Raw genomic sequence first — 27,165 nt, forward strand, 5'->3', positions numbered from 1 at the left:
ATCCTTCACCAACTCTCCCTAGAGGTCTGATCTTGACTTTGAACTGGGTTCCACAGCAACCCCAATCCTACCAACAATTCGAATCAACCACTTAAAGGAAAATCTGGTTAAATTGCATTCTCTTTCTATTTTGAGTCTGTCAAATGAGAAGTGACAGCTGCTTTCCTTATTAATTAAATAAGTGCTCCTAGCTGTTGGTGAAAAACACTGCAAATTGTTGTTAAGGTGCTAAGATTTTATGCAAATGGAGGAGATATGTGTAGATTCTTGGTCAACCAAATCTGGTGGCCCAGTTTTCCTACAATGCACACTGGAAATGTCTAGAAAAATATCTACTATTATTACATGTTTAAAGGAAATGAATGGAATGCCCAGCAATATTATAAATGAATTAGATCTAGAAATTCATGTGGCTAAATGACAAGGTTGAAATGTCTGTTCAATATCTCTGATTGTACATTCCTCTAAATGGAAAAGTGTGATTGTCTAACATGGTACTAAATTGTACCAGATTTTTTAGTGCTAGCAGAAATCTCTTTGAAAAATGGAAAATGCACTTATTTCTGAATCCATTTTAAAAGAAAGGTAATGAAACTGTAATTTTCCTTGCAAGCAAGCCCAGCTAAATAATAATTTCTAGCCTACCTCAGATTTCTACCAAGCATTTAATGTGGTTATTTAGTCATTCATATTGCCAGTCACTCTGACCCTACAGTGCAGAAATGCTGGGCTTGCATCTCATTGCACTGATGGCTCCTTGGCCTGGAAAGTCAATGAATTAAACATAATGCAGGTAGTTAATGAATGTTGTTCACCATTCCTTAGTGCATGAGCACAGTGGAAGGAGACGAAACCAACAAACATAAAGAAGAAAAGACCCTTTTAGATTGCTGGCCTAGAGAAGCACATCAGAACATTGATTCTGGAGTCCTGATAGCAGCATCTGACACATATTCATAGAAGATTCTCAACCATTAATACGGTGGTTTCTACCAACCATGGTGGATCACATTCTACTACAGGATCTACTTCTCCTTCTAGGGAGAAACCTTGAAGCAGGCAGAGATAACACCTAATGACTGATCATTGCGTATAACTCCCTGTCCTCTCTTGTAATTCCTTTCTCGTCCACTCAAGAAAGCCCCCTTGAATGCAAATGAGCGAGAATGACATGACCATAGAAATGGGATGAGGAAACCATGCTGGCAAACTTTGGTGCTTTCATTAACATTGATCATGAACCTCGCAGCTGTGCTGTGATGCTGCTATTGAAATCTGATGGATGGGTATAAAATAACCCTACCCTGACCATTAGAAGCAGAAAGTATCCCTGGATCATGCAAAGAACCATCAATGACAGATTCCATTTCTACATACAATGTACCTGAAGGACCTCCAACAAAAGGGTAGAGGAGCCACTACTAATGTCCCCATGCCCTCAATGGATATTTAAGTTTAACATCTCTATCAGGTACCATTGGTGGGACCGATTCAACCCCCAATTCCAATTATTTTCTCCTTTCCTTCCTCTAGTACAGAAACTGGAAAGCAAAATACTCCAATTCACAGCTCCCCTTAAAGCTTGGACAATCCTGCATGATACAGTTCTGGCCAATCAGATGTAAGAGGAATTCTGCTGGGACTGAGCTTTCCCACCTTCTTTCTCCTTGTTATAAGTGGTGATGTAGTGGATGGAGCTACAGCAGCCACTGTGTGATCATGAGGCAAGTAGCATGAGGAAAAGGCCAAGATCTCAGAGATACCGTTCCAACATCGTCCAGTCCCCGTACTCTATACTTCTGCTGCATGACACAATTAAATCTCTGCTCAAACTATCATATGAGATTTTTTTCTTATAACCAAATACAATCCTATTAAAGAATTTTTATTTATTTATTTATTTGTGTGGCTGGCCAGGATGATGATCCAAACCCTAGACATTGGTGTTATAATACTTTGCTCTAACCAACTGAGCTAACCAGCCAGACTGTAACTGACAGAGAATTCTACACAATGAGATCAGTGAGCAGTTTTAGACCTTTCAGCTATAATATAGTTTGCTGCACTGCTACAGTTATTCACTGTCATCTAAAAATGCTATATCTGCATCTCTGTGCACAGGCAGAGAACAGGCGCAGCTTGATCCAGAAGTTGCTCCGTATATAGACACTGGGTTTCCTAAAGTGATTCTTGGGCCTTAAACTTTTAGGCAGCCAGCTGCCAGTGTTGTCAGCTGTACAGACAAAAATCCATGGTTTCTTGAATTTCATCTTCAAAGGGGGACATACATAAAAATGGGTTTTGCTGGCACAAGCCCTCTGCCAGTGAGGTCCTAAGAGAGGAGATGACCTTAGGATTTATAAAGAGACTGGGATGGAAGGGGCAAGGAGGGCCTTGTCTACTATCTACATGTACCCATGTGTCCAGAGGAGCCAGAAAGGCAGGGGTGTTGAGGGAGGGGACATCTGACCAGGTGAGGCTCTACTGGGTTAGCTTGAAACTCTGCACAAAATCTCTGGCAGCTCTGACAGTCACCACCAGCCCTGGCTGGCCACTCTGACAGCCACCTCCAGAGAGTACCTTTCTGTTGATGTTTGGCCCCAGCCCCTGCCATGCTATGTGGGCTCCTGCTTCCAATTCTTGGACAGATGATAGACTTTGTCACCTTCACCCATTACCTGGCATCTTGGGTATTGAGCCTATCTTGCCAACCCTGACTTGCCTTCCCACAAAGCCTAAAGCCTGCTCAGAAAGACAGGTTGAGAGGTACTGGCCCAGACACAAAACTCTTCGGTGACCATAACTTCTGGTAAGCCCACTGCAAGAAGCAAATTCTCTGGTGAACTGAATACATGGAAGAGATTTTACCCTACATGTTGCCAGTGAGTGGCCTCTAGGCCTGTGGGAGGCAGAATGCCTCTGCCCCCAAATATGCTCATGTTCTAATCCCTGGACCCTGTGAATATGTGACCTTACATGGCAAAAGAGACTTTGCAGGCTTGATTAAGTTAAGGACCTTGAGATGAGGAGACTATCCTGGGTTATCCAGGTGGGCCCAATGTAATCATGGGCATACTTTTAAGTGAAAGGATGAGGCAGGGACTCTGAATCAGAGAAAGCTGGGAAGCTGCTACTGGCTCAGAAGATGGAAGGGGCCATGAGCCAAGGAATGCAGGTAGCTGCTAGAAGCTGGAAAAGGCAAGGAAATATATCTCCTTCTAGAGCCCCCAGGAGCAATGCAGCTCTGCTGACACCTTGATTTTAGCTCAGTGTGACCCACTTTGGACTTGTGACCTCTAGAACAGTAAGATAATAAATCTGTATTGTTTTAAGCCACTAAGTTTATGGCAATTTATTCCAGCAGCCATACGACTAGATCCAGCTCATAGAGGTGATCTGTTGGACCTATGCATAGTGGTTTGAAAATCTGGAAATGCCACCCAGATTCCCAGCTTCTCTTGGGGGAGAAAACAACAACAAAAGATCTGGTAACAGTTCTCAGTACTTAGTGACAGAAATCAGGTACAGCTGGCAGAGGCTGCCTTAGGGGCCCTGAAGTATTCCATTGCCCTATCTGCTTTATTTCCTCACTTTACCGGCCTGGCCACTTTACCATACCAATAAAGATCAAAAGTTCATATACATTCTCCGTGAAAGAATGGCCCTTCACTTGGTAAAATTTATAAGTAAGCAATTAGGAGGCAGGAATGGGAAGAAAAAAGGAGCATGTCTATACATGGAAACTTCCTCATCTGTCTAGGACTTCATAGCATTAATGAGAACACACCCTAACCATCTTGGTGCACTCTAAGTTAGTAAAACCTTGGAGTTTACCTGCAAAAGGCGGCCCCAGCAGCGCAGAGATGCCATTAGCACAGATGATGATGCCGTAGGCGTTGGCCAGGTGTTCAATGCCCACCAAGTCTTCGGTCACCACGGGCATCAGGGAGAAGAAACCACTGGAAAACCCTAACAACGCGCAGATGACAGCCAGGCCAACATACGTGTGCATCAGTGGCAAAATAAAAATACTGAGGACGAAGGTGAAGTTGGCCAGAAGGAAGACATTCCAGACGCTGATGCAAGGTAAGTCGGCCACGATGCCCAGGATCACTTTTCCAAAGATATGGACTATTGCTATAATTGAAGTCAGAGGGAAAACATCGTTTTGCTCCGATAAATTATACAGATTGACTATTTCTGGGAGGTGAATGAAGGGGATGACAAAGCTACAGTATGCAAACAGAGCCCAGAAAATAAAGGCTACAAACATCCGGTTAGTAAAGAGCGAGGCTGTGCCGAAGTAGCCCGAGTACCAGTCCCCGAAGCCCCTCCTGACTCTCAGGGTCAGCTGGCTCACGGCCTTCAGCAGCCGGAAAGCGCACATGTTCTTCCCCTGGCGGCCTTGACCCTGGCCCTCCGGGGCTTGGAGGTCACACAGGGCGTCCTCATTCCCGGGCCCACCGTCCTTGTCTTCGGTTCCACCCAGCTGTCCCGTGGACTTCACAGACTTCCCTCCCGGGTCGCTGGCGTCCTTCCCCGGGGACAGCGGCCGCATGAGCGCCCCGCACACGCACAGGTTTAAGGACACGGCGCCCTGGATGATCATGGCATTGCGCCACCCGTACTCTGCGCACAGGTACTTCAGCAACACCGTCATGAGGAACGTGCCAAATCCCGTCCCCGTGGTGCTGAGGCCCTGGGCCAGGGCTCGTCTCTTCTGAAAATACCTGCCCACCATGACGACAGCCGGCAGGTAGGCCATCCCGCTGCCGAGGCCTGCGGAAAGGCACACAGGACAACATCAGTGGCCAGGTCCCAGATCTAGGACATTTCAAGATCATCTACATTTCCTTCTATTAGTGTCTATCCACACCTTTTCTAACAAACAAAGAATAGTTTACAAAAAAAAAAAAAAAATCTGAGGATGAGCACCCACCAAAGTAGGATTCTAGCCCAGCATTTTCCCCGACAGGCTTTGCAGCACAGGTCACTCCAATAACACAGGAAAGCAGCATTCTCTCATCAGACAACAAGCTCCATGCAGGCAGGACCGTGTCTGTATTTTCACCACTGGTGTGCCCAGGCCTGCCCAGAACACACAGTATGTGCTTAGGGATTTGCTGAAAGCGTGAAGGGCTTCTCTGAGGGGCTCTGCTGTCTCAGGCCTCTGCTGATTGCACTTGGTATCCAGGAAAGTATTTATGTACAAGGGCATGAGGAGCGACTCCGGGCAATTTGCAGAAGCCTCAGGAATGGGCTGATTTGTTCACAAATGAGTGGGAAGAATAAAAGGAATTCTAACGTTCCCATAAATACACATAGCTACTATATCACAAGACCATATAATACTTATTTGTATCTCTGATTTTTAATTGTTTCTTAGAAAATAGGAATAGTTGGTTATTTACATTGACAAAAATAAGGAGGCTATGCGTATTAGGTGGCAGGGGGTATGTGGGAACTCTGCACTTTCCACTCAATTTTGCTGTGAACCTAAAACTGCTCTAAAAAAATGAAGTCTATTAATAAAATAAAATGCTGGTCAGAGGTTTTGCTCTCAACTTCCAGATACAGACAGAAACCATAAGTCCCACTTTGGATGACCATGGGGCCCCATTAGATCTTAATACTTAATGCCTCCTGACATTAGGATGGTAGCGTGATAGTATAAAAGAGACTTTGCCCAATATCTCTCTCCAAAGCTGAAGCCTCCTTAGTTCAGCAGCATTTGCTAGTTTCAGAATTATTTGAATTTGGAAGGGGACCAGGGCAATCATACATGTGAACACAATAATAATTCCACTAATTGAGTGCTGATGATGTGCCAGTTGCTTTGCAGGCTTTACCTGATTTAATTTTCACAATAACCTCAAAAATAGTATCCCCATTTTAGAGAAGGGGTAATGAGCCTCATGGAGATTTAAATTCCTTGCCCAATACCCTGCAGCAGGTCACTGGAGAATCTGGGTTGGAATTCATACCCAACTGGGAAGCCTGGTCCCTCTCTGCTGCCCGTGCTATTTCTCATCCTGTCCTGCTCATCTCCCGGCTGCCACCAGGTGGCTGCTGGAGGATTGTGCTTCAGCCCGAATAAAAAGCCCAAGAAGCAACAAGCCTCATTTCCCTTAGAGCTGTGATATTTACAGCGATTGTCGGAAGTCAGTGATCCTCAACCAGTGGCTCTTCGGATGGATACCCTTGTTTAAAGAACAATTAAACAATTAAACTAGCTTCTAAGTGATTCCCAGCAGAAGTGGTAGCAGGTCCCCAAGCCTCATTCCAAGCCTCAGCGAGGGCTGCAATGTCCCAATAATTTGCATTATGGGAGGAAGGAGCATGAAGAAGATGGCTATCCTTAACTTTGAACCAAACTGGATTAATGACTTTTAAGTCCACAAAAACCAGAAATCTCTAATTTCCTAATATTTAAAGGGACAGAGAAAAATATTCAATATTCCATAAGATAGGCCTACAGCCTGATGAGTTGGTAGGTTTCAATTATCTGCAGACTGTTTGTATAACCTCTACTAAATGATTATATATCCTTATATTAAAACCCAGTTTGATGAGTAGATTCCCTCCGAGAAATATGAAGGTTTAGGACCTCGTCCCTTTATGTAAGCTGGTTGTTCCTCTGCAGTCTGTTGCCCTCAGACTGACCTGAGACTCATGTCCTCATCTCTCACCTTTTCAGTGAAGCCCACCCTGACCAGCCTATTTTAAAATGCACCCCTCCACCTGCCCACCACCCCCATTCCCAGTCTCCTTCACCTTGTTCTGCTTTCCTTTTTAGCTATGGTACTTAATCACATATTTATCTATTACGTGTACTTTTCTGGTCTTTCCCTATCTCTCCATTTGCTGGGTTACAAGTTCATCAGGACAGGGATCTTTTTCTGATGTATGTCTCCCAAGCACCTAAATCAGTGGCTGCCACATAATAAGGGAATGAAATGAATGAAAGTTCTGTGGAAAGATAAAATGGTCATATCTTTAAATAACAGCAGCCTTTTTCATACAAGATTAATTTTACATTTCCAAGTTTAATGTATAACAAATTCAGCTGCAAAATGGGTGCATCTCTGGCTATTTTGAGAAACCAATTAATTGTTAAAGAATGAAGAGATTCTTTGATATTAAATATTGTGGTACAGTATTCTTGCCCTTATGGTAGTATTGGGGAGATGTGTCATCAAAAGAACCCAGATGATCTTGGGTTTAAACTCTGGCTCTAGGGGCTGGCTGGTTAGCTCAGCAGGTAAGAGCACAGCCTTGTAATACCAAAGTCATGGGTTCAGATTCCCATATTGGCCAGTCACCAAAAACAAAACAAAATAAATTTGGCTCTGTTCCCCATAAGTAACCATGTGACCTTGATCAAGTCAGTTCACACTTGGGCTCAGCTTCCTTACTGGTAGATTAAGACAACACCTGCTGTGTTGTGTTGCCCTGTATTGTGTTGTGTGTTTTATATAATATACATATATATATAATGTGTCATAGCAAGCTGTCAATTAATGTTAATATCTTACCTTTCATAACAGGCTATTGGCTAATGAAACAGTTGAAATCAAATTCAAAGTAAGCTTTTATAAAAAAGAATGGTTTAATAGATCCTCACGTACCTGTCACCCAGCTTCAGCAATTATCAACTCATGGCCAATCTTGTCCCTACATCCCACCCCCACTCACTCTCTTCTCCATGTTATTTTGAAGCATATCCCAAATATATCATTTCATGTGCAAATATTTTGTATAAATCTCCAAATATAAGAATTAAACAGTATAATGCGCCGGCCCCGTGGCTCACTCAGGAGACTGTGGCGCTGGGAGCGCCCAGGCCGCGGGTATGGATCCTATTAGGGATGGCTGGTTAGCTCACTGGCTGAGCGCAGTGCAGACAACACCGTGCGGAGTGTTGCAATCCCCTTACCAGTCAAAAAAAAAAAAAAAAAAAAGAGAATTAAACAGTATAATCATCATATCATTATCTCATCTGAAAAAAATGAACAAGTCTTGATATCATTAAATATCCAGAAGGTGTTCAAATTCCAATTTCCAAATGTCTTATAAATGATTATTTTTTTAAACTTGTTTGTTTAAATCAGGATCCAAATAAGACTTACAAATTGCTAGTTGTTAATATGTATTTTAAGCCTCTTTTAGTCTCTCTCTTTGTTTTCCCTTGAGATTTATTTGTTATGATAGCTAAATAAATGATCCAGGAAACTAGATCATTTGTCCTACAGAATTTGCCATACTGTGGATTTTGCTGATAGGACAAAATAAGTTTAATTAAAAAGATTTTTTTGATCTATCAATGGCAATAACCAACATCGTAAATTTAACGTGGTTATGGATTCCTAAACAGCAGCAGTATAAAATGACTAACTGAAACAGAGCTGAGGGACATAATCATAAAAAGAGTGTTAATTCTAACCTAGTATGAACAATAAATTCTTCCATGTGTGAGAAAAAAAAATTCATACCCAATGTTATAAGCATCCTTTTCCCTAGTACAGTCACTATCCATGCACCGAACAGCATTTGCCCCCTTCCTAATGTGACTTTGCGATCCATAGTCAGCACAATTATTACCTGAACTTACAGGGCACACCCTGGGAACATGGGCTCAGGCAAAGCCCCACTCATGTCTAGCCCTGTGCAGGGCCCTAGAGTAATTCTTCACCACACCCAGGATTAGAGGAGGGGTTTAAAGCCCAGATGGGCAGAGAAAATCCTGTGGTCCTGGGTCAGTGTGGATGTGGAGAAGGTGCCTTCAGGAGCCAGGCTTAGGAGAATGGAGTTCTGATGCAGCTCAAGAAAATTTCCCAGATGCCCTTGCTAAGTAAGGTGGCTCAAACAGACAGTAGTTTTCTGCTTGATAGGACACTCTCATGCAATTTTAATTGCCTAAGTGTTAAAAAAGACACAAACAAATCAATCTCAAATGCTTTTTGGAATAAAGGGTATCAACAAAGTTTCTTCCAAGCCTAAATTGTACAGTGATAAACACACTGTTTTTTGCAGTAGATCTTTCATCTTTTTTTTTTTTCCTTCTGTTAAACAGGGTGTGGATTGCCAATTGGCTTCAATAAGCCTCACTAATGACAGTCCAACATTTTGAATATATAACCCGACTGATTTGACTGCATTTTCCACTTAAATACAGTTATTGGAGACATGTGATGGAAAATTTTTTCAGAGACTTTCTTTGGGTTTTTTCTGTATAAAAAGTGGCAGCAATGAAGTGTCTCCAGAAACACTTTCCTTTCACCTGCCTCCTGATTTTATTCATACTTCCTTGGCTTCACAAATATTTGTTGGATAGATAAGTGAATGAATAAATAAATGAATATATATGGACATAATATTATTTGAGGAATTCCAAGAAATAAAACTCCACTTAAACAAAGAGTCTAACCATAGAAATCTCTAAATGATGAGAATAAATCTCAAGTCCCAGCTTTTAGGATCAACTTATAGTCCATAGAACCAAACACCCCCACATCAAGTTCATATGGGATCCCACGTCTTCCCAGATACCCCAATGTAACTCCATAATCTCAGTAAAAGGAGTGTTAATTTCCTCGACTATAACACAGAAATCCCAGTGCTAGCTCCATTCAGTGGACTGTTATGGGAGAAAGTTTCTCAAACACTCAGAAACAACATCTTAAGTTCTTTTTAGAACTCTTAACACAGGAGGAATAAGTTCTAGAGATCTATTGCACAGCATGGTGCAATAATAATGTATTGCATATTTCAAAATGGCTAAAAGTAGATTTTAAATGTTCTCATCACAAAGAAATACGTATGTGAGTGATGGATATGTTAATTAACGTTATTTAATCATTCTGCAATATATACATGTATCATAAGATCACATTGTATCCATAAATATATGTCATTATTATTTGTCAATTACAAATAAAATTAAATTTTAAAAAGTATTATGTATAATAAGGAAAAAAATTATCAGGTCCTTCAGATCAATGTTTTTCAAACTATGCTTGAAAAGTGCTTTATGAGTGTATGTGTATAGATGTACATTATAGAGAACCAACTTGTGGATTTATGTTGTACAGTAGGTTTTTGTGTTCATTTGCTCCTGCTATCATAAGGCATACACTTAAGCTTATAATATAATAAAATATGTAATATTATATATATTACCATACTAGCTTTTACTGAGCATTTTATTATGTGCCAAGTATTGTGCTAAGTGCTTTATACAAATTATCTCCTTTAATCATTTTAACAAACATGTAAACCAGCCACTCTTCAGTGTCCCCATTTTGCAGATAAGGAAATTGAGGCATAACTAGGTTAAGTAACTTGCCCAAAGTCACACAGATAATAGGTAGTTAAAAACACACACACACACAAAAAAAACGTAATTCCAAACTAACTTTTAACTCTAAAGCTAACACATTCATTAGGAAGACTGTAGCTCTGTACTCAAAAAGAAAGTCTAGCTGAATTAGGTTCATTAAAATTCAATCGTGCAAGTAAGTAACTACTTATCTGTGTGAATCCCACCACCTGTTGATAAAGGAAATTATGTCTGGGAATATATTTTGCAGAACAGCTATGCAAACTGCTGTGCCTGGCAGCCAATTTTTATTTCTTCACTGAGGATGTTACCCTAATATGCTCTAGACTGACTTCTTAGAATCTCTACGTGTGTGTGGATTTTGTTATTTCATTAATATGAAAAGTGCTGAGGGAGTAAACGGTTATTCTGTAATCTGCCCTCAATTCTGCAGCGTTAACAAGAGAATGTTATTAATTTCCTTAACATTTGGTCTACTCACCTGTGTGTTTTACTATACTCCTATTCCTCATTAGGTGAAAGGGCTTGCATTTAGACCCAGGCATGCAAATTTAATTTGTAGTAGAGAGGCCAAGCGCAGTTGTTGGGTTCGTTTCCCCTACTTAAGGCACATTTAACATCTTATATTTAAAACTAGTTCCTATAGTGTAGGGTGATTTTGGGGTGGGGTGTAGGGAAAAGAACAAAATGTTTTAGTGGATCTCTTTTCTCTACAGTTAAATTTGCTGCCAAAATGTCCAAGGAAACATTTAAAATACAGTTCAGAAAAATTCACATGCTTACCAGCTGCCACTCCGAACGTAATAAAGAGATAATACACGTTTTCGGCGTAGGCGCTCAACACCCAGCCGAGGAAATTGACGAGGCCTCCGATGATGGCGGTCCGGCGGCACCCGCAGGTGTTAATGAACAAGCCGATGAAAGGTCCTGGGAGAGATCATTGGGAAAGGAATTGACTGACTGCGCTTTATTTTCATTCTTTCTAAGTAAATCTTCATGTGAAAACAAAAAATAAAACGTTACTAGAGCTGTTAAATAAAACCCCATCCCCACTGCTTTACATGCAAATAATTTTTAGCTTGCAAAGATGGTTTTAAATAATTTTACCAGACAGCACAAAGTTCTAGGTTTTTAAGGAAGGCAGACCCGAAACAAATAGATTTTCATTCTTTTATCTACAAGAGAGTTCCTAAACTGGTGGTCTAGAGGCTATATCCAGTCGTTGGATGCATTTTGTTGACCAATTTTTAGAAATGTTTGGAATCTGTTGCTGACATTTAAAAATTAACAGAATTTGCAAAAAATCCAGGGGCAACAGAGACTACCTTCCCACATAGTCAAAATCGGCTGGAGCTGTGTAGTGGCTGACCTCTTTTGTCTGGGTCACACCCTTTGGAGTTTGCCACAGTCTCTACGCTTTCCTCTGGTCATATTCCTGGCCTCCTGGCCTCATTTACATGATTTGTTTGGCCTCTTTCCAGATCTGAGTTTTTGACTCCAGACTTAAAGGGAGTACAGGAAGGAGGTTCTTAGAACTCTGTGCTTCAAGCAGGGAACCTATAGCCTGTTTTCATGAGGACACTCAGATGCAAACCAAGCTAAAAAGGACCTGTCATCGCTTCTTACATCCTTCAGTCCCTGCTGACTCTCACAGCTCCTGACTGGACCCATCAGGCTATGTGTTTGTGACACTGTGTACAGATTCAGGAATACACTTCATTGCGCAAGATGTGACAATAGTCACAGCAGTACAGTATCATATGATACACATTCTGATTGCTTCCTTTAGACCAATGTTCTAGGTTTTAATCGTCAACCCTCTTTATTATCTTCTTGATTTTAGTAGTAATTTCTGATGTCACTGAAACTGAATGCTTGCCTTGCAATCAACAATTCCTTGTTCAAATAGCAATCCAGATTTTAGCAACACAATATGAGACAGTACTCAATATTCAGTTAAGATGGCACATTTAAAATGTCATCTTATTTTGATCATTATTACTTTACATAGTTATGAAATCCTATATTCAGGTGGGACTATATCAAGTTAAAAACTTGTTGAACTCTAAACAGCTTCCCCTTTTAGCCCAAACTGAAATAAAATTTTCCTTTAAAGTTGTAACTACATTCATGTGAACATTTGGGTACATGGTCTGCTAATGAGATTTTTTGTGTGTAGTGGTTTTGAGAGTGACTGTTTCTAAAAATTATGAAGTTAAAGACATTAATTTAATTAACCCTGTTGCATTATAGGAAATAATTCACTAGATGAATTTCTTAGATAGACTTAATATATTAAATATATTTTATATAAATGCTATATATTTATGAAATATGCACATTATATAAATAATATATAAAATAGGCACATTGATATAAACATCTGAGGGAATTATTGGGGGTAACTGAAATTCACGTACCATAAGTTGAAGATATTTCTTTGATTTCTTTACACATTTTTATTTTTCTAAACCCATGGTCACCTGACCATGCCAAACTTGGATGAGTGGGTATAAAAGTGAAAAATGCATGACTTGTTGGTTTGCTGTTAATAGCCCTTTGAAAGGTCAACAGATCACAGTTCAGTAGCACAATCATATTTTCCACATTACGAAAAGGGCCCAGAAGCAAGTTTTTCTGAGATACCATTATGTTTAAGAAACATTGCATTAAGAAGGCACTTGAGGGAAGAAAAGGAGGAAATTCCCAAATGAATGCAAATGTACATGTCTGGATGAATTTTATAAATAAAAGTATTAACTGTTTTACTGACAAAATCATTAAGTGGGTAACAGTGTCTGGCTTTTTAGTTAATCAGCTCTTGCATGCTGGAACTTCAGCCATTCACAATTTGCAGATGGGCAAAGTCAGACCTAGAAATGCTATGTCTCTTCCATAGTTACAAAACATATACGTTGAAAACAATAACAAAAACCGGAATTCAAATCCAAGCTTTCTGACTTTCAATTTGCTAACCATCGTTACTGAAGGTCAGCAGGCATCTCCAAAGACCCAACTGCCATTTCAACAAAATAAAAAGAACCCCCGCCCCACAATCTAAGAAGGAGGTATAACGCAACCCAGATACAGTCCTGTGACTCTGCCTCACACTTTTGTAGAGTAATTCAGTGTTTTGGAATGAGGTTATACACACTATCAGACTTTTTCCTCTTCAGAAGGAATCTGAATCTTGGATTATTTCCCACATAATAAAGTGTCATTTTGCTGCAGGGAATGCCCTCAGGAAATCATCACAGTTTGCCTATCCCACCGCCTGATAGGTTGAAAAAAGTTCAGGGAAGGAGGGGAACAATCTGACGTGGGCCTTGGCAGCGCTCAGGGATGAAAGGAGGTTCTTTGAACTCCAGGTCTCTTGGGTTAATCCCTCACTGCAGTAAAGAGTAAGGATCCTCAAAGTCAATGGCTCTCTGTCTTGGCTGAATGTTGGGGTTACATACGAGCCTTAACAACAACAACAAATCCTGATATTTGGGTCCTATCCCAAGAAATTCTAACTTAATGGTCCAGTGCAGCCCAAGCTGCAGGGGTTTTTTAAAGCTCCCCAGGTGGTTCTGATGTACAGCCAAGATTGGCAACCACTGCTCTAAATCTACCTAGCAAGTAAATGATCTTTTGCAGTCTATAGATTCCCCTAACAATATGGCACTCACCAAGAATTACTGGGAGAGCTATCATCAAAATGCTGCTGTAGATACAAATGAGGGACAATATTTTGTTAAAAGTTGGAACCTCCTGCAGGACACTGGCAAATCCATGTTAGTAAAGAATGAAAAAATGCATACTTGTTGAATTTACCATGTGCAAATCACTGCCCAAGATGGAGATGGCTTTCAACGACTGTAACATAATTAGTGTTTTTTCTAATTGAAAAGAGGTAACCCAAATGTGCTTCAATGACTAGAAAATAAAAACAATTTATATTTATTCACTTCAAATATATTTTCAATTCTCCTTTGATATAGTGGCCGGCAGTGTGTCTAGTGGACACAATTTTGGAGTCAAACGGACCAGGTTTGAAGCCCGTCCTACACCTACTGGCTGTTCAACCTTCAGTAAGTTACTTTGTGTCTCTGAGTGTTGCATATTCTTCCTTGGTAAGACAGAGATGATGGTCTGGCCTCCAATGTTGTTGTAGGATCAAATGAGATTACATACATAACATGCGCTTGGCATGTAGCACGTGCTAAATTAAGGAGAACTGTTACTGCTGGTCTCTGGCTGGAAAATTCCCTCATGTTTCTCAACATATCTGCAGGCATAGTATACCAGGAAGCTTAGGATAATGAACAGTAATTCAAGGTCACAACTGATAGAATAAAAACCTTTCATTTGTATGAGGGGTCTTCAAAAAGTTCATGGAAAATATACATTATGAAAAAACTGTGCATGCATTGCAAATTTTTTTATGCACCAAAATAAACTCACACTAACTTGTTATAACATCTCTGAACAGGATCTAGGTTGAGGCACTAAGAAGAAAAAGACATCAGTTTGAGAAGAGCCTCTATCAGAGCAACATGAATTCTGCTAAATTTGAAGCAAGAACAAACATCAAATTTATGGTGAAGCTTGAGTGGAAGAATGGTGAAATCACTGATGCTTTATGAAAAGTTTATGGGAACAGTGCCCTAAATAAATCAGCAGCATGCAAATGGATAAGTCATTTTAAGAAGGAATGAGACAATGTTCAAGCCTATAGTGGCAGACCATCCGCATCAATTTGCAAAGAAAAAATTGATCTCATTTGTATCCTCACTGGAGAGGACCCACAATTAACAGCAGAAACAAAAGCCAACACTATAGACATCTCAATTGGTTCAGCTTACACAATTCTGACTAAAAAATTAAAGTTGAACAAACTTTCTGCTCAATGGGTGGCCAAACTGTTGAGCTCAGATCAGCTGCAAGCAAGAGCAGAGCTTTCAATGGAAATTTTAAACAAGTGGGACCAAGATCCTAAAGCATTTCTTTGAACAGGGGATAAAACATGGCTTTACAATCAAGGGTGTGGATCCCCATACCGGCCAGCCACCAAAAACAAAACAAAGAAGCAAAAAATAAAAAAAAAAAAACACATGGCTATACTGGTACAATTCTAAAGACAAAACACAATCAGAGCAATGGCTTCCAAGAGGTGGAAGTGGTCTAGTCACAGCAAAAGCAGACTGGTCAACGGCAAAGGTCATGGCAACAGTTTTGGGGGGATGCTCAAGGCATTTTGCTTATTGACTTTCTGGAGGGCCAAAGAATGATAACATCTGCTTATTAAAAGAGTATTTGCAAACAGTTTTTCAAAGTTTTAGCAGAAAAACATCCACAAAAGCTTCACCAGGGAGTTCCCCTGCACAGTGACAGTGCTCCTGCTCATTCCTCTCATCAAACAAGGGCAATTTTGCTAGAGTTTCAATGGGAAGCCATTAAGCATCTACCTTAGAGTCCTGATTTGGCTCCTTCTGACTTCTTTTTGTTTCCCAATCTTAAAAAATCTTTAAAGGGCGCCCATTTTTCTTCAGTTAATATGTAAAAAAAAAAAAACTGCATTGACATGGTTAAATTCCCAGGACCGTCAGTTCTTTAGGGATAGACTAAATGACTGGTATCATTGCTTACAAAAGTGTCTTGAACTTGAGGTAGCTTATGTTGAGAAATAAAGTTTATATTTTTAATTTTTATATTTTAATTTCATCTTCCACGAACTCTTTGAAGTTCCCTTGAATAGCTATAAGCCCTGCTATGTTAAGATCTCTGAGGTCCAGGGCAAAAAATGTTTATCTGGCATGCATATTTTCCTGTAGAAATATTAGTCTACAATCTGAAATTCTACTCTCTGGAATTCAGGGAGTCTCAAACAGAATTCCAAACACACAGTTACCTCCCCGTTAAATTAAGGACAACCATCACAGTTCACCATCACTATGAGTTAGGTATTTGGGGGGTCATCTTCAAAAGCCATACCTAATAATTTCTTTTTTTTTTTTTTTTTCTTTTTGTCTTTTTGTGACCGGTAAGGGGATCACAACCCTTGGCTTGGTGTCGCCCGCACCGTGCTCAGCCAGTGAGCGCACCGGCCATTCCTATATAGGATCCGAACCCGCAGCGGGAGCGCCACTGCGCTCCCAAGCGCCGCACTCTCCCGAGTGCTCCACGGGGCCGGCCCCATACCTAATAATTTCAAGATTAGATTCCACTGTTTATTTTTACAGAACTTGTGAAACACAAAATAATATCTAAGATAACCTTATTGGATAGTTTGGAAAATACTGAGACATTTTATACCTCCTGGCCTTTGTCTGAGTCTTTTTTTGTGTGTTATTGTTTCATGTACAAACTTCCTAGATTGAATCTATATGTGTTTTGTTCTACCCCTTAAAATATATATATTTTTTTAAATTTATTTTTTATTAGCATATTCACTGTTACAAATCATACTTATTCTTTATGCCCCTTATGCAATTACCCTGCCTTTCCCCTCTTTCCCTCCTCCTCCTCTCCAAAACTATATTTTTAAAAAAGGTAAGAAAGCGGGATTTTAAGTGTTCTATCAGCAGTTTTTCTTAGCCATAATAACTTATATTTATAATAACTTCCTGACTTAACATTTCCAACCATATAAGAATTGGCTTTGTAGATTACTATGTGGTTACGATTAACTAGAAAATATGAGAAGACTCGTATATTATTATTTGTTCCTGTAAGTTTTCTAAAAACAGTTTAATAGATTTTTCAGTAACATATGGTCAATAATATTTCTAATTAAGAGAATTCTGATATAAGGTTATTACTTGACTTTTATAGCGTATTGTCTAAAATTTCTATCCTTTAAAAATATGCATAAATGTTAAATAAGCAGAAATTTGTAATGATAGATAATGAATTGTAACTGCTAAGAAAAGAGAGTTTGGGGCAAAAAAGAATTTTTTAAAGAATCAATTTTTAAAATACTCCAAATGTTTATAACTTTCAAATAGTCATATCATGCAAAAGGATAAATACTGTATAATTCCACTTACACAAGGTACCTAGAGGAGTCAAATTCATAGAGACAGGAAATAGAATGTGGTGGACAAGAGGCCGGGGGAGGTGGGAATGAGGAGTTAGTGTTTAATGAGGACAGAGATTTCAGTTTGGGAAGATGAAAAAAGTTCTGGAGATAGAGGGTGGTGACGGTTGCACAATGACCTGAACCATTAACAGCACTGAACTGTACACTTAAGAACGGTTAAAATAGTAAATTTATATTATGCTTATTTTACAAAATTAAAAAAATAGTACCATTACTAACATCTAATATTTCAACCGTACAAAACATCACTTACAGAGGGGAATCGTCCTTTTATAATTTTTCAGTTTTACAGCAGATCACACGTGCACATACCCACAATCAAGGTCATGCCCATGCTCAGGGAGCTGACCCACGCAGTCAGGCCGCGGCTCTGCTGGAACTCTTCCAGCCATTCCACATTGAGGACGCCCAGCGCCATCTGGGAGCCCATGATGAGAATGTGCACAAGGAAAGAGGAAAGGACCATCATCCAAGCCCACCCGCCGTCAATGTCTGGGTGGGGCTTAAGTGTCTTCTTATCCTTGGGGTCATCTTCAAAATCATACCCGATATCTTCATGACTTGTATACATCTTCCAAGATGTTTCTGAAATACACATAACAATTTCACTGAACATCAAAACAAAAAAAAATCTATTCATCTTCTGTGGACACTTTTACCTCCCCATCATGACCAAAGCGGCTCCCACATCACATCAGACCTCAGATTAATCGTTGTCATTATGTGGGTTTGGGAACACTCCTTACTTTTTCATGGGATCGAGTGCTTTTGTGAAACCTGTTTCATCTTTACAGCCATCCTTCTGTAAGTATTATCATCTTGGAAACACGTAGGCTAGCCGGTTAGCTCAGTTGGTTAGGGCACAGTGTTATAACAGCAAGTTCAAGGGTTTGGATCCTTGTACTAGCCAGCCACACACACACACAAAAAAATTGATGTATAATCTTGGAAATAGACTCAAAGAAGTGAGGTGACTTTCCCAAGGTCTCATGGCCAGTATATAGTGCGGCCAGATGGGAAACCAGGATTTCAATCAGCTATTCCTGACTCCAATGCCTATACCCTGTCTCCTTGTCAGAGACAGATACTGACAGGTGACAAGAAAGATGTCACAGAAGGAAGAAGCTTCACCTTGGTGGGGCCTCTGGCAGAAGATCTAGTTCTCAGTTTTTGTGGGTCAAAGTGCTCAGTTTGTTCAGTATGGACAGAGTGGATTGACCTTGGGGGACTAGTTCATATTAACCTGACTCAGGAGGGACTGACAAAGTAGCAGGTCAGTTTATTACTTTACAGTGGGAGACACAGCTTTCTAGTAATATGATACTTACATCTGACTATACAATGCACATACTTTTACCCCCTCCAGCCGCCCCCATTCCCAGCATTTACCTGGGAAACTTAATTAATTACTACAAAATTACTTGGAAAATAGGATATCAGACTAAAGGAGTTTGGATGCTACAATGAACGTACAGGTCAAGAGGTGAGATTACCAGGTAGGCAGGGCTTTGTGTACCAAATAAAGAGCTTGGAGTTTATCTTGTCCATAATTGTATTAGTCCATTTCTGTTTCTTATAACAAAATACACAGAACTGGGTGATTTGTAAGAAAATGAAATTTATTGCTTACAGTTTCAGATGCTGGGAAGTCCAAAGTCCAGGGAACACATGGTGAGGGCCTTCTTTGGTGGTGGCTTTACGGCAATAAAGGGGTCTCACATGGCAGAAAATGGTGGAGCAGAGAGAGAGAGACTCTTCATGCTCCTCTTTCAAAGCCCTCAAAACCATGCCCATGACCACCACTTTTTAATCCATTCACTACGGCATGGTCCTACAATCTAATCACCTCTTCAAGGCCCCACCTTTCAATTACCATAGTAGGATTTCCCAGTGTACTAGTCTGTTTCTGTTGCTTAGAACAAAATACTTAGAACTAGGTGATTTATAAGAAAATGAAATTTATTGCTTACAGTTTCTCAGGCTGGCAAGTCCAAAGTCCATCTGGTGGTGGTGACAGTGACCCAGGGCTCTCACATTGCAAGATGGTGGAAGCAGAGAGCAGAGAGAAAGCAGAGAGAGAGAGACAGACGGACAGACTCTCTTCTTCTTTTAAAGCCCTCAGAACCACGCCCCGACCACCATTTTTAATCCACTCACTGCTGCATAGTCCTATAATCCAATCACCTCTTTAAGGCTCCACCTTTCAATTACCATATGAGGATTTCCCACTCTCTTAACAGTCACAGTGGGGTCTAAGTTTCTAATACATAAAACTTGGGAGACACAATTCAAGCCTCATTGAGTTTTGGGGGAACATAATTCAATCCACTACACCCACCCTCTTAACACTGTCACAGTGGGAGTCATGTTTTGGGGGACACTCAATCCCAGGCAATAATGAACAGCCATTGGCTGAATTTACGTGAGGAAGAGACACAATGAGATTGGTGTTTTGCATATATCCTTCTCTCAAGATGTTTGGATGAGAGGAAGGAGACTGGATGGAACCAGAGGGGGCATGATGCCAGGTCAAGGGGAGATTTTTCTTTTTCTTTTCTTTCTTTCCCTTTCTTTTGTTCTTTCTGTCTTTTTTAGGATAAGAATTAAATGTGTGTATAAAAACTGAGGACAAGGAGCAAGCGGAAGGAGAGAGAGGGAAGGAAGGAGGGAGGGTGGGGAGGGAGGAAGGAAGGAAAGTGATGAATCCCAGAGGCTGTGGGGGGTTGATCATGGTCAGGAAGAGAGACCCTCCTCTGGGACTGCAGGAAGGAGTGGTGCATGGAGCTAAGATGGTACACAGCAGGATGGAAAGGCACCGCTGATGGTTTAATTTCTTTGGTGAAGTAGGAAGTTAAATCATTGGCTGAGGATGAGGAGGATGAAGGTGGTGGAGGGGCCTCAGTGCTCAGGATAATGGAGAAGACTGTTGCTTACAAGTGGAAATGATTGTCGGGCAGTTCCAAAGGTCGAGCTGAGCTCTGCAGGGCTCCGCTGCCTGGCTGTGGGCGGTGGAGCACCGAGGACAGAGCCAGGGAGCGCTCTGCCCCAGAGCCTTGGAGGAGCGACTTGTGCAGAGAACTTAAAAACAACAACCGACTAAAAGTTGTTCTGCTTTTTTTTTTTTTTTTTTTTAAATTATTATCACTATATTTGCCAGCAATTTTAGATGATGGCACTAATAAAATACTCCTCCCTGAAAAAACGTTTTGCTGGTCTTTTACAAACAATTACGTTGAGTTTTGATGATATTTATGTACACTTCACATAAGTCTGTTTTTACGACTCCTCCTTTGAAAACATGGTATTCTACATGGAAGTTATTTCAGAGAACTCCTGGTTTTATAGTTGGCCCCGGCACATGTGTAGCCCCAGCTATATGCATTAGTTTCAAGGGTAAGCTCCAAAGAGTTTGACATTGCTAGAGCTCCCTTCAGCACAATCTGTGTCTGCAGACCCCTGAGACACTACACACTCCTGCAGGACATTCAAGACGAACTATGTCAGCACAATGCTCACTGAGACAAAGAACCAGGACCCGAGCTATTTCACTTCTGTCACTCTGTGGGCCCACCTGGAGATTTTAGTTTTGCTTAAAATTTAAAATAGTGAATCAGAGTGTAAGACTGTGAGCTGAAAATCTTTGGTTTGGAAAGTGACCTTTTTAGTTAACACATGAAATGTTTTACTCAATTTATATAATATCCTTTATAATCCTATATATCCTTTATAGTATATATATATATATACTATACCTATAATATCCTATGTAATCCATTCTTGTTTTAATTAGTTATTTTAAAACAGAAGAACAAATAAGAAAACAATGATTATTAGTGACTATTATATGATGATTACTAAAAATAATTTTGGTTCAGTGGAGGAGGGGAGTGTTAAAAATGATCCTTTCTGGGTGTCAAACACACTAGAAATGTCTCCACTTGTCGGGCTTTTCTCAGCAGCGTTCTGATGCAGAAGAGAGAAACAGACAAGCAAACTTCGCAGCGCCAGCAACCTGTTTCTGTACCTGCCAGAGCTAAGATTTGTCTTTACCTTTTAAAAGGCTATGCGGCCCACAAAACCTAACATACTTACTCTCTGACTCTTTACAGGAAAAGTTTGCTGATCCCTGGACTACAGCGTTGGTTCTGGCTAAGGGTTTGTTGGGAAGAAATGGGTGCAGGGAACCATGGATGCCAGCGAGAGCAATTGAATGAATCCGTCTTGGGGCTCTCGTCTTGACTTCTTTCTTTCTCTGACACCTTGTTCTCGTTATTACCATTATCGTTTAAATTATCTGTCTCCTCCCCAGCTGTCCAGTTCTCAGCCACTACACTGCCAGTGTGCATTGCTGCTCCCTGCCTGGGTCCTTTTCCACCTGTGCCTCCCTCTACCTCCTCTTATCCAGATGCTGGGAGCAATAAGATGCTTTGCTTACTCTGTAATCTCCCCACCCCCTCAGTCAAAATTAGGATCAAGTCCAAACTCCCCAACCTAGGGTGCCCGGGTTGCTCCTGTGCTCTGGCTGCTGCCAGGCTCCCCCCTCACATTACTGGCTGTCCCTGCCTGGTGCCCCCCCAACCCCCACCACCTGTGCACTTTGCCCTCCAGCCCTGCAGAAGCACCTGCAGCTCCCTAAACTTGGCACAGTCTCTTCAGGGATTGTGCATGACTTCTCCTCTCCTTCCCTCTCTCAGGAACACACTCCTCTCTTTCTAACCTCCTGGCCTTCAAGATTCCACTAAATTATCACAGTGAAACCCTGAAATAGTGGGGAAAAAAACCCAAAACCAAAACAACCCCCTGAAAACACCAATATCCAACATCAAAATATTTGTTCAATCAATCAATCAATCATGGCACAGCTATTACAAGGCAAGTCTGCCATCAAAAATAAAGTTGTCCAAGGCTCTTTGAAGACCTGGAATGAAGGTCACGCTAAACTGTGAACTATACATGTGTTTACAAAATGGGACATAAGCCATAATCCCTTTGTCGTTTGTTCAAATCACATATCCATAGGAAAAAAGACTGGAGTGAAACACAGAAAAATATTGATGGAGACTATTCTTTGGATGATGATCTTATAAGTAATTTCTCCCTCTGTTTTACTTAGCAGTAAAAAATTTCTAAGTAGACATATTAAGTTTATTATGAGAAAATATAGGTCTCTCTGTCTTTTAAATATTATCTGGATCATCCTCTTGCCTCCAGGTGAATTACTGGCTAAATTGTAAAAGAGAAGAAAACCAGACGGACAATTCAAGAGCCCCCTCTCTTGGGAAGTGTTCTAGTCTGTCTTGGGCTCCAGGCTCCTGTGTGTGTCTGCCACCCACTCTCTGCTCCCAATGGCTGAGCCTGCCTGGGGCTAGAGAGGGATACAGTGGCCCTTGATCTCCAAAGCTGCAGCCTAGGGAAGAGTGCCACCATCAGAACGTGGGCCCAAGGATCAGCACATTCAGAGGGCTGGGGGTGGTCTTCCCTCTGTCCCTGCTAGTCCTATGCAGAACCCAAGGAGCCTTAAAGAAGAGAACCGGGCAGCTTGAGCTGGGGTGTGAATGGTCTATGTGAGTCATAACCTCATCTTGCAATCTGTGGGACATGCCAGCTGTGTTTAACAAGATAAAACAACACAACTTGGCATTTTCCTAAAGTCCACTTACAACTAAGAAAGGCTTTGAAATAAAAATAATAAAAAAGTTATGGTGTTTCAATCCATGGGTTGAAATATGAAGCACTTTTCTAAAGCAATGCGAAGAACTTCATATTCTTACTGAATTATTTATTTTATGGGTGAGGACATGCAGTTGCCATCGACTGCTCTCGACATTTCCAGTTTATTTGTTCATAAATAAATGTCATTGAATAGCACTTAATGGACACGTTTTATTCATAAGGCACAACCGTGCACGTAGAAACGCAGAGCGCTGGTGGGGGTGGGGCAAAAGGACGTTCTCTCAGATCCTCAGGGGGTCCCTACACATCTGCTGGGCTATGGTCACTTACATTTCACACTTACATCTTAAAGTAATCACTGTTTTGATTAATCACAGTTAACTTATTTCCCAACTAGGTTAACTAAAATAAATAAAGACAACATAAAAATGTTTATCCCCCCACGCCCAAGTATGCTTTTAGCATTTTAGCATTGATGCAACTATACGATACAAAAATCATCATTTTAGTATTATAATCCTACTGTATACCTGGAGGGAGTGCGGAGACCTAAAACAGGGTATCTGGACCCCCAGGTTCCACAGGTTTCTCCACTGTATGGTTTCCAAGCTCCTTGACATTTTCCACATCCTGACACACATGTAAAATGACAACATGCGTGTGGCACACTGGGGCACATGGAGGAAGTGCGTGTGAGGCTTCCCCTAAGAATCCATACGTGAAATGTAACCTCCGCACGCCTGCTGCTGGAAGGTCAGCACGCGACACTGGAGCCTCACCCTGAAGAAGGTGAAGGAAGGAAACGCGGAGATGACGGAACCAACAGTCACCCTTCCGTGGTCCCCAAATGTGAGTTCTTAAACCGTGAAAAGGAAATCACACACGGGAGGGGTGAGGGAGTCGAGTGACACACGTAGGCATGAAATGAGGCTCAGCTATGTATGGACGGGGTGATAGGCAGAAAGAAAAACAACAGATCTTTCTGGAGCCTATCAGAGATTAAAACAAAATCATTTTCTACAGCTCTGTTACGGGAGGAAGTTTACAAGCAAGTCACTCAGTTTTAATTTGGCTATTGTCATTGCGTTGCATGCGGTGGGCTCGTTATCAGGGAGGGGCAGAGGGGAGGCCAAGGGAAAACTAAATCACGAGCTCGTCCCAGCGGAAAGGGCACGCAGGCAGCAGGTTCTTCATCAGATGCAGGTGTGCGGGCGGTCACCTTCCAGTCTGGCTCCGTGGGAACTTCTGCCCTCTAGACCCGCCGTGTGCAGGAAGACTGGGGACTTCTTTCGCGAGCGCGCCGGAGGCCACCAGGCCGGAGCAGCGAAGGCTCAGAAGCCGGGGGGCCGGGCTCACAGCCGACCCGGAGGAACCCAGCACGTAAATGCCTCCTATGGGTCAGGGGCTGTGCCGCGTGGCTTCTCCACAACCACCCTGGCCAATCGGTATTCACGTCCCCATGTCACAGATGAGGAAACGGAGCCATTTGTCGAATCGGGGAAGCAAGGCTCAGAGAGGTCAAACCAGCGGGTGGTGGAGCGCAAATCTGAACCCAGGCCCGCATCGTTCTAAGCTTATTTTACCCCCCACCCCGACACACACACACACACACACACACACACACACACACACACCATCTCTCTCACACACGCGCACACACTGTGTCTCACACATGCACACACTCTCACACACGTGCACACACTGCGTCTCTCACACACACACACACACACAGTGTCTCACACACGCACAGTCTCACACACGCGCACTGTCTCTCACACACATGCACACACACTCTCACACGCAGACACACGCACACACACTGTCTCACACTTGCACACTGTGTCTCACACGCACATGCACACACTCTCACACATGCACACACACTGTGTCTCATACACATGCACACACTGTCTCACACACACGCACACACTGTCACACACATGCACACACTCTGTGTCTCACACATACACACTGTGTCTCACACACATGCACACACTGTCTCACACACACGCACACACAGTCACACACATGCACACACTGTGTGTCTCACACACACATGCACACACTGTGTGTCTCACACACACATGCACACACTGTGTGTCTCACACACACATGCACACAGTGTGTATGTCTCACACACACGCACACACTGTGTCACACACATGCACACACTGTGTGCGTCTCACACACACATGCACACACTGTGTGCGTCTCACACACACGTGCACACACTGCGTCTCACACACGCACACACACAGTGTCTCACACACGCACAGTCTCACACATGCGCACTGTCTCACACACATGCACACACACTCTCACACGCAGACACACACGCACACACACTGTGTCTCACACTTGCACACTGTGTCTCACACGCACATGCACACACTCTCACACATGCACACACACTGTGTCTCATACACATGCACACACTGTCACACACACGCACACACTGTCACACACACATGCACACACTCTGTGTCTCACACATACACACTGTGTCACACACATGCACACACTGTCTCACACACACGCACACACAGTCACACACATGCACACACTGTGTCTCACACATGCACACACTGTGTGTCTCACACACATGCACACACTGTCTCACACACACATGCACACACTGTGTGTCTCACACACACATGCACACACTGTGTGTCTCACACACACATGCACACACTGTGTGTCTCACACACACATGCACACACTGTGTGTGTCTCACACACACGCACACACTGTGTGTCTCACACACACACGCACACACTGTGTGTGTCTCACACACACATGCACACACTGTGTGTCTCACACACACATGCACACACTGTGTGTGTGTCACACACACATGCACACACTGTGTGTCTCATACACGCACGCGCGCGCGCCAGTCAAGGCGAAAAGGAGTCTTTCTAATCCTCAGTAATGATGCACAGTCACCCTTCTTAATGAGCCTGAATCAACTTTTCCGCAGAAAGAACACGGCTTAATTGGTAAGCAGAGTTGAGCTCCTACCATGTCGTCATGGCCTTGGCAGCATTTAGCCCCGAAATGGCCGTCCCCGGGCCCTCGCCCCATTCTGGTCTTTTCTTTCTCCCTGGCGGAGCCTCGACCAGAACTGCTACCGGGCGGCCAGCATCTGTGCGCCCCGCGCGTGCCCCGCGGTACCCGGCCTCGGCGCCCCGCCCTCCGAGCGCCCGTCCCCGGTCCCCCCGAGCCCGCATCCCCACCCCGGGCACCCCGCGTCCCTCGTCGCGCTCGGAACCCCGCAGGTCCGCGGGAGAAGCCGGGCCGTTCACAGTCCCCGCAGCCAGCGCGGAGAGCCACGCGCGCCCCAAATGTCCGCAGCCACTGCCCCGGGTCTCCCCCACTCCACCCATCACTACCCAGTCCAAGTCCCAAGCCGGGGCCTCGAGAGCAGCCGGGGAGCGAGGCCGGGCGCGGGGGCAGAGCTGGCCCCTGCAGCCCGCGGGGTGGCCTGGACGACGCGCGCGGGGCCCGGCCGCCGTGGGCAGCGAGGCGCGCGTCCCCACGCTCCGGCTGGCGGGCGGCCCTGGACGGCGGGGTGTCCCGCCCTCCCGCACCTGGGAGCCCCCCGCGTCCCCGCGCAGCCCTGGCCTCCACCGCCCGGGCAGCCTGCCTCGCGCCATCCCTTCGCGAGGGTCCCTGGGGGGCAGCGGCCGCTCGTATTCCCGGACTCCGCAATGCCGCCAGCGCCCCCCAGCCCCCGGGCCCGCGGCGCCGCGCGGCCTCGGAGTACTTACCGCCCGCAGTCCGCGGGGCTGCGGCCTCACTCGGCTCCCGGCCCCGATCCCCGAACTTGCTGCTCGGCTCCGAGCCCCCGGGGCGGCTGGGCGTAGAGGTTTGTTGCAATGTCGCTTGTCATCCTGGAGATGCTGGAGCCTGCGGCAGGCTCGGCTCTCCGCCCGGCTCCGTGCGCTCGGCGCGGGGCTCCCGGGCTCGTCGGCCGCTCGCGGCCAGGCCAGGGGAGCCTTTTGCGGAGCTTAAAGCTCCACGCCTCAGTCCGGGCGGCTTTAAAAAGGGTGCGTTTGGAGATGCCCGA

The 27,165-nt window shown here is 43.2% G+C and overlaps 1 protein-coding gene across 1 annotated transcript in view; it reads right to left on the reverse strand.

Annotated features, from left to right (window-relative positions):
- SLC16A14 (solute carrier family 16 member 14) overlaps nucleotides 1-26,940 on the reverse strand; it is a 30,099-nt gene extending 3,159 nt beyond the window's left edge. Inside the window, exons 1-4 of the mRNA XM_063085293.1 lie at nucleotides 26,867-26,940; nucleotides 17,736-18,008; nucleotides 11,123-11,266; nucleotides 3,835-4,779 (exon numbers count right to left, since the gene is read on the reverse strand). Of these exons, the coding sequence (XP_062941363.1) occupies nucleotides 3,835-4,779; nucleotides 11,123-11,266; nucleotides 17,736-17,994 (1,348 nt within the window). The 5' untranslated portion in view covers nucleotides 17,995-18,008; nucleotides 26,867-26,940. The remainder of the gene's footprint in view (nucleotides 1-3,834; nucleotides 4,780-11,122; nucleotides 11,267-17,735; nucleotides 18,009-26,866) is intronic.
- Between the last annotated feature and the right edge of the window lie 225 nt (nucleotides 26,941-27,165).

Source organism: Cynocephalus volans, chromosome 1, assembly GCF_027409185.1.
Source record: "Cynocephalus volans isolate mCynVol1 chromosome 1, mCynVol1.pri, whole genome shotgun sequence".
Taxonomy (NCBI): Eukaryota; Metazoa; Chordata; class Mammalia; order Dermoptera; family Cynocephalidae; genus Cynocephalus; species Cynocephalus volans.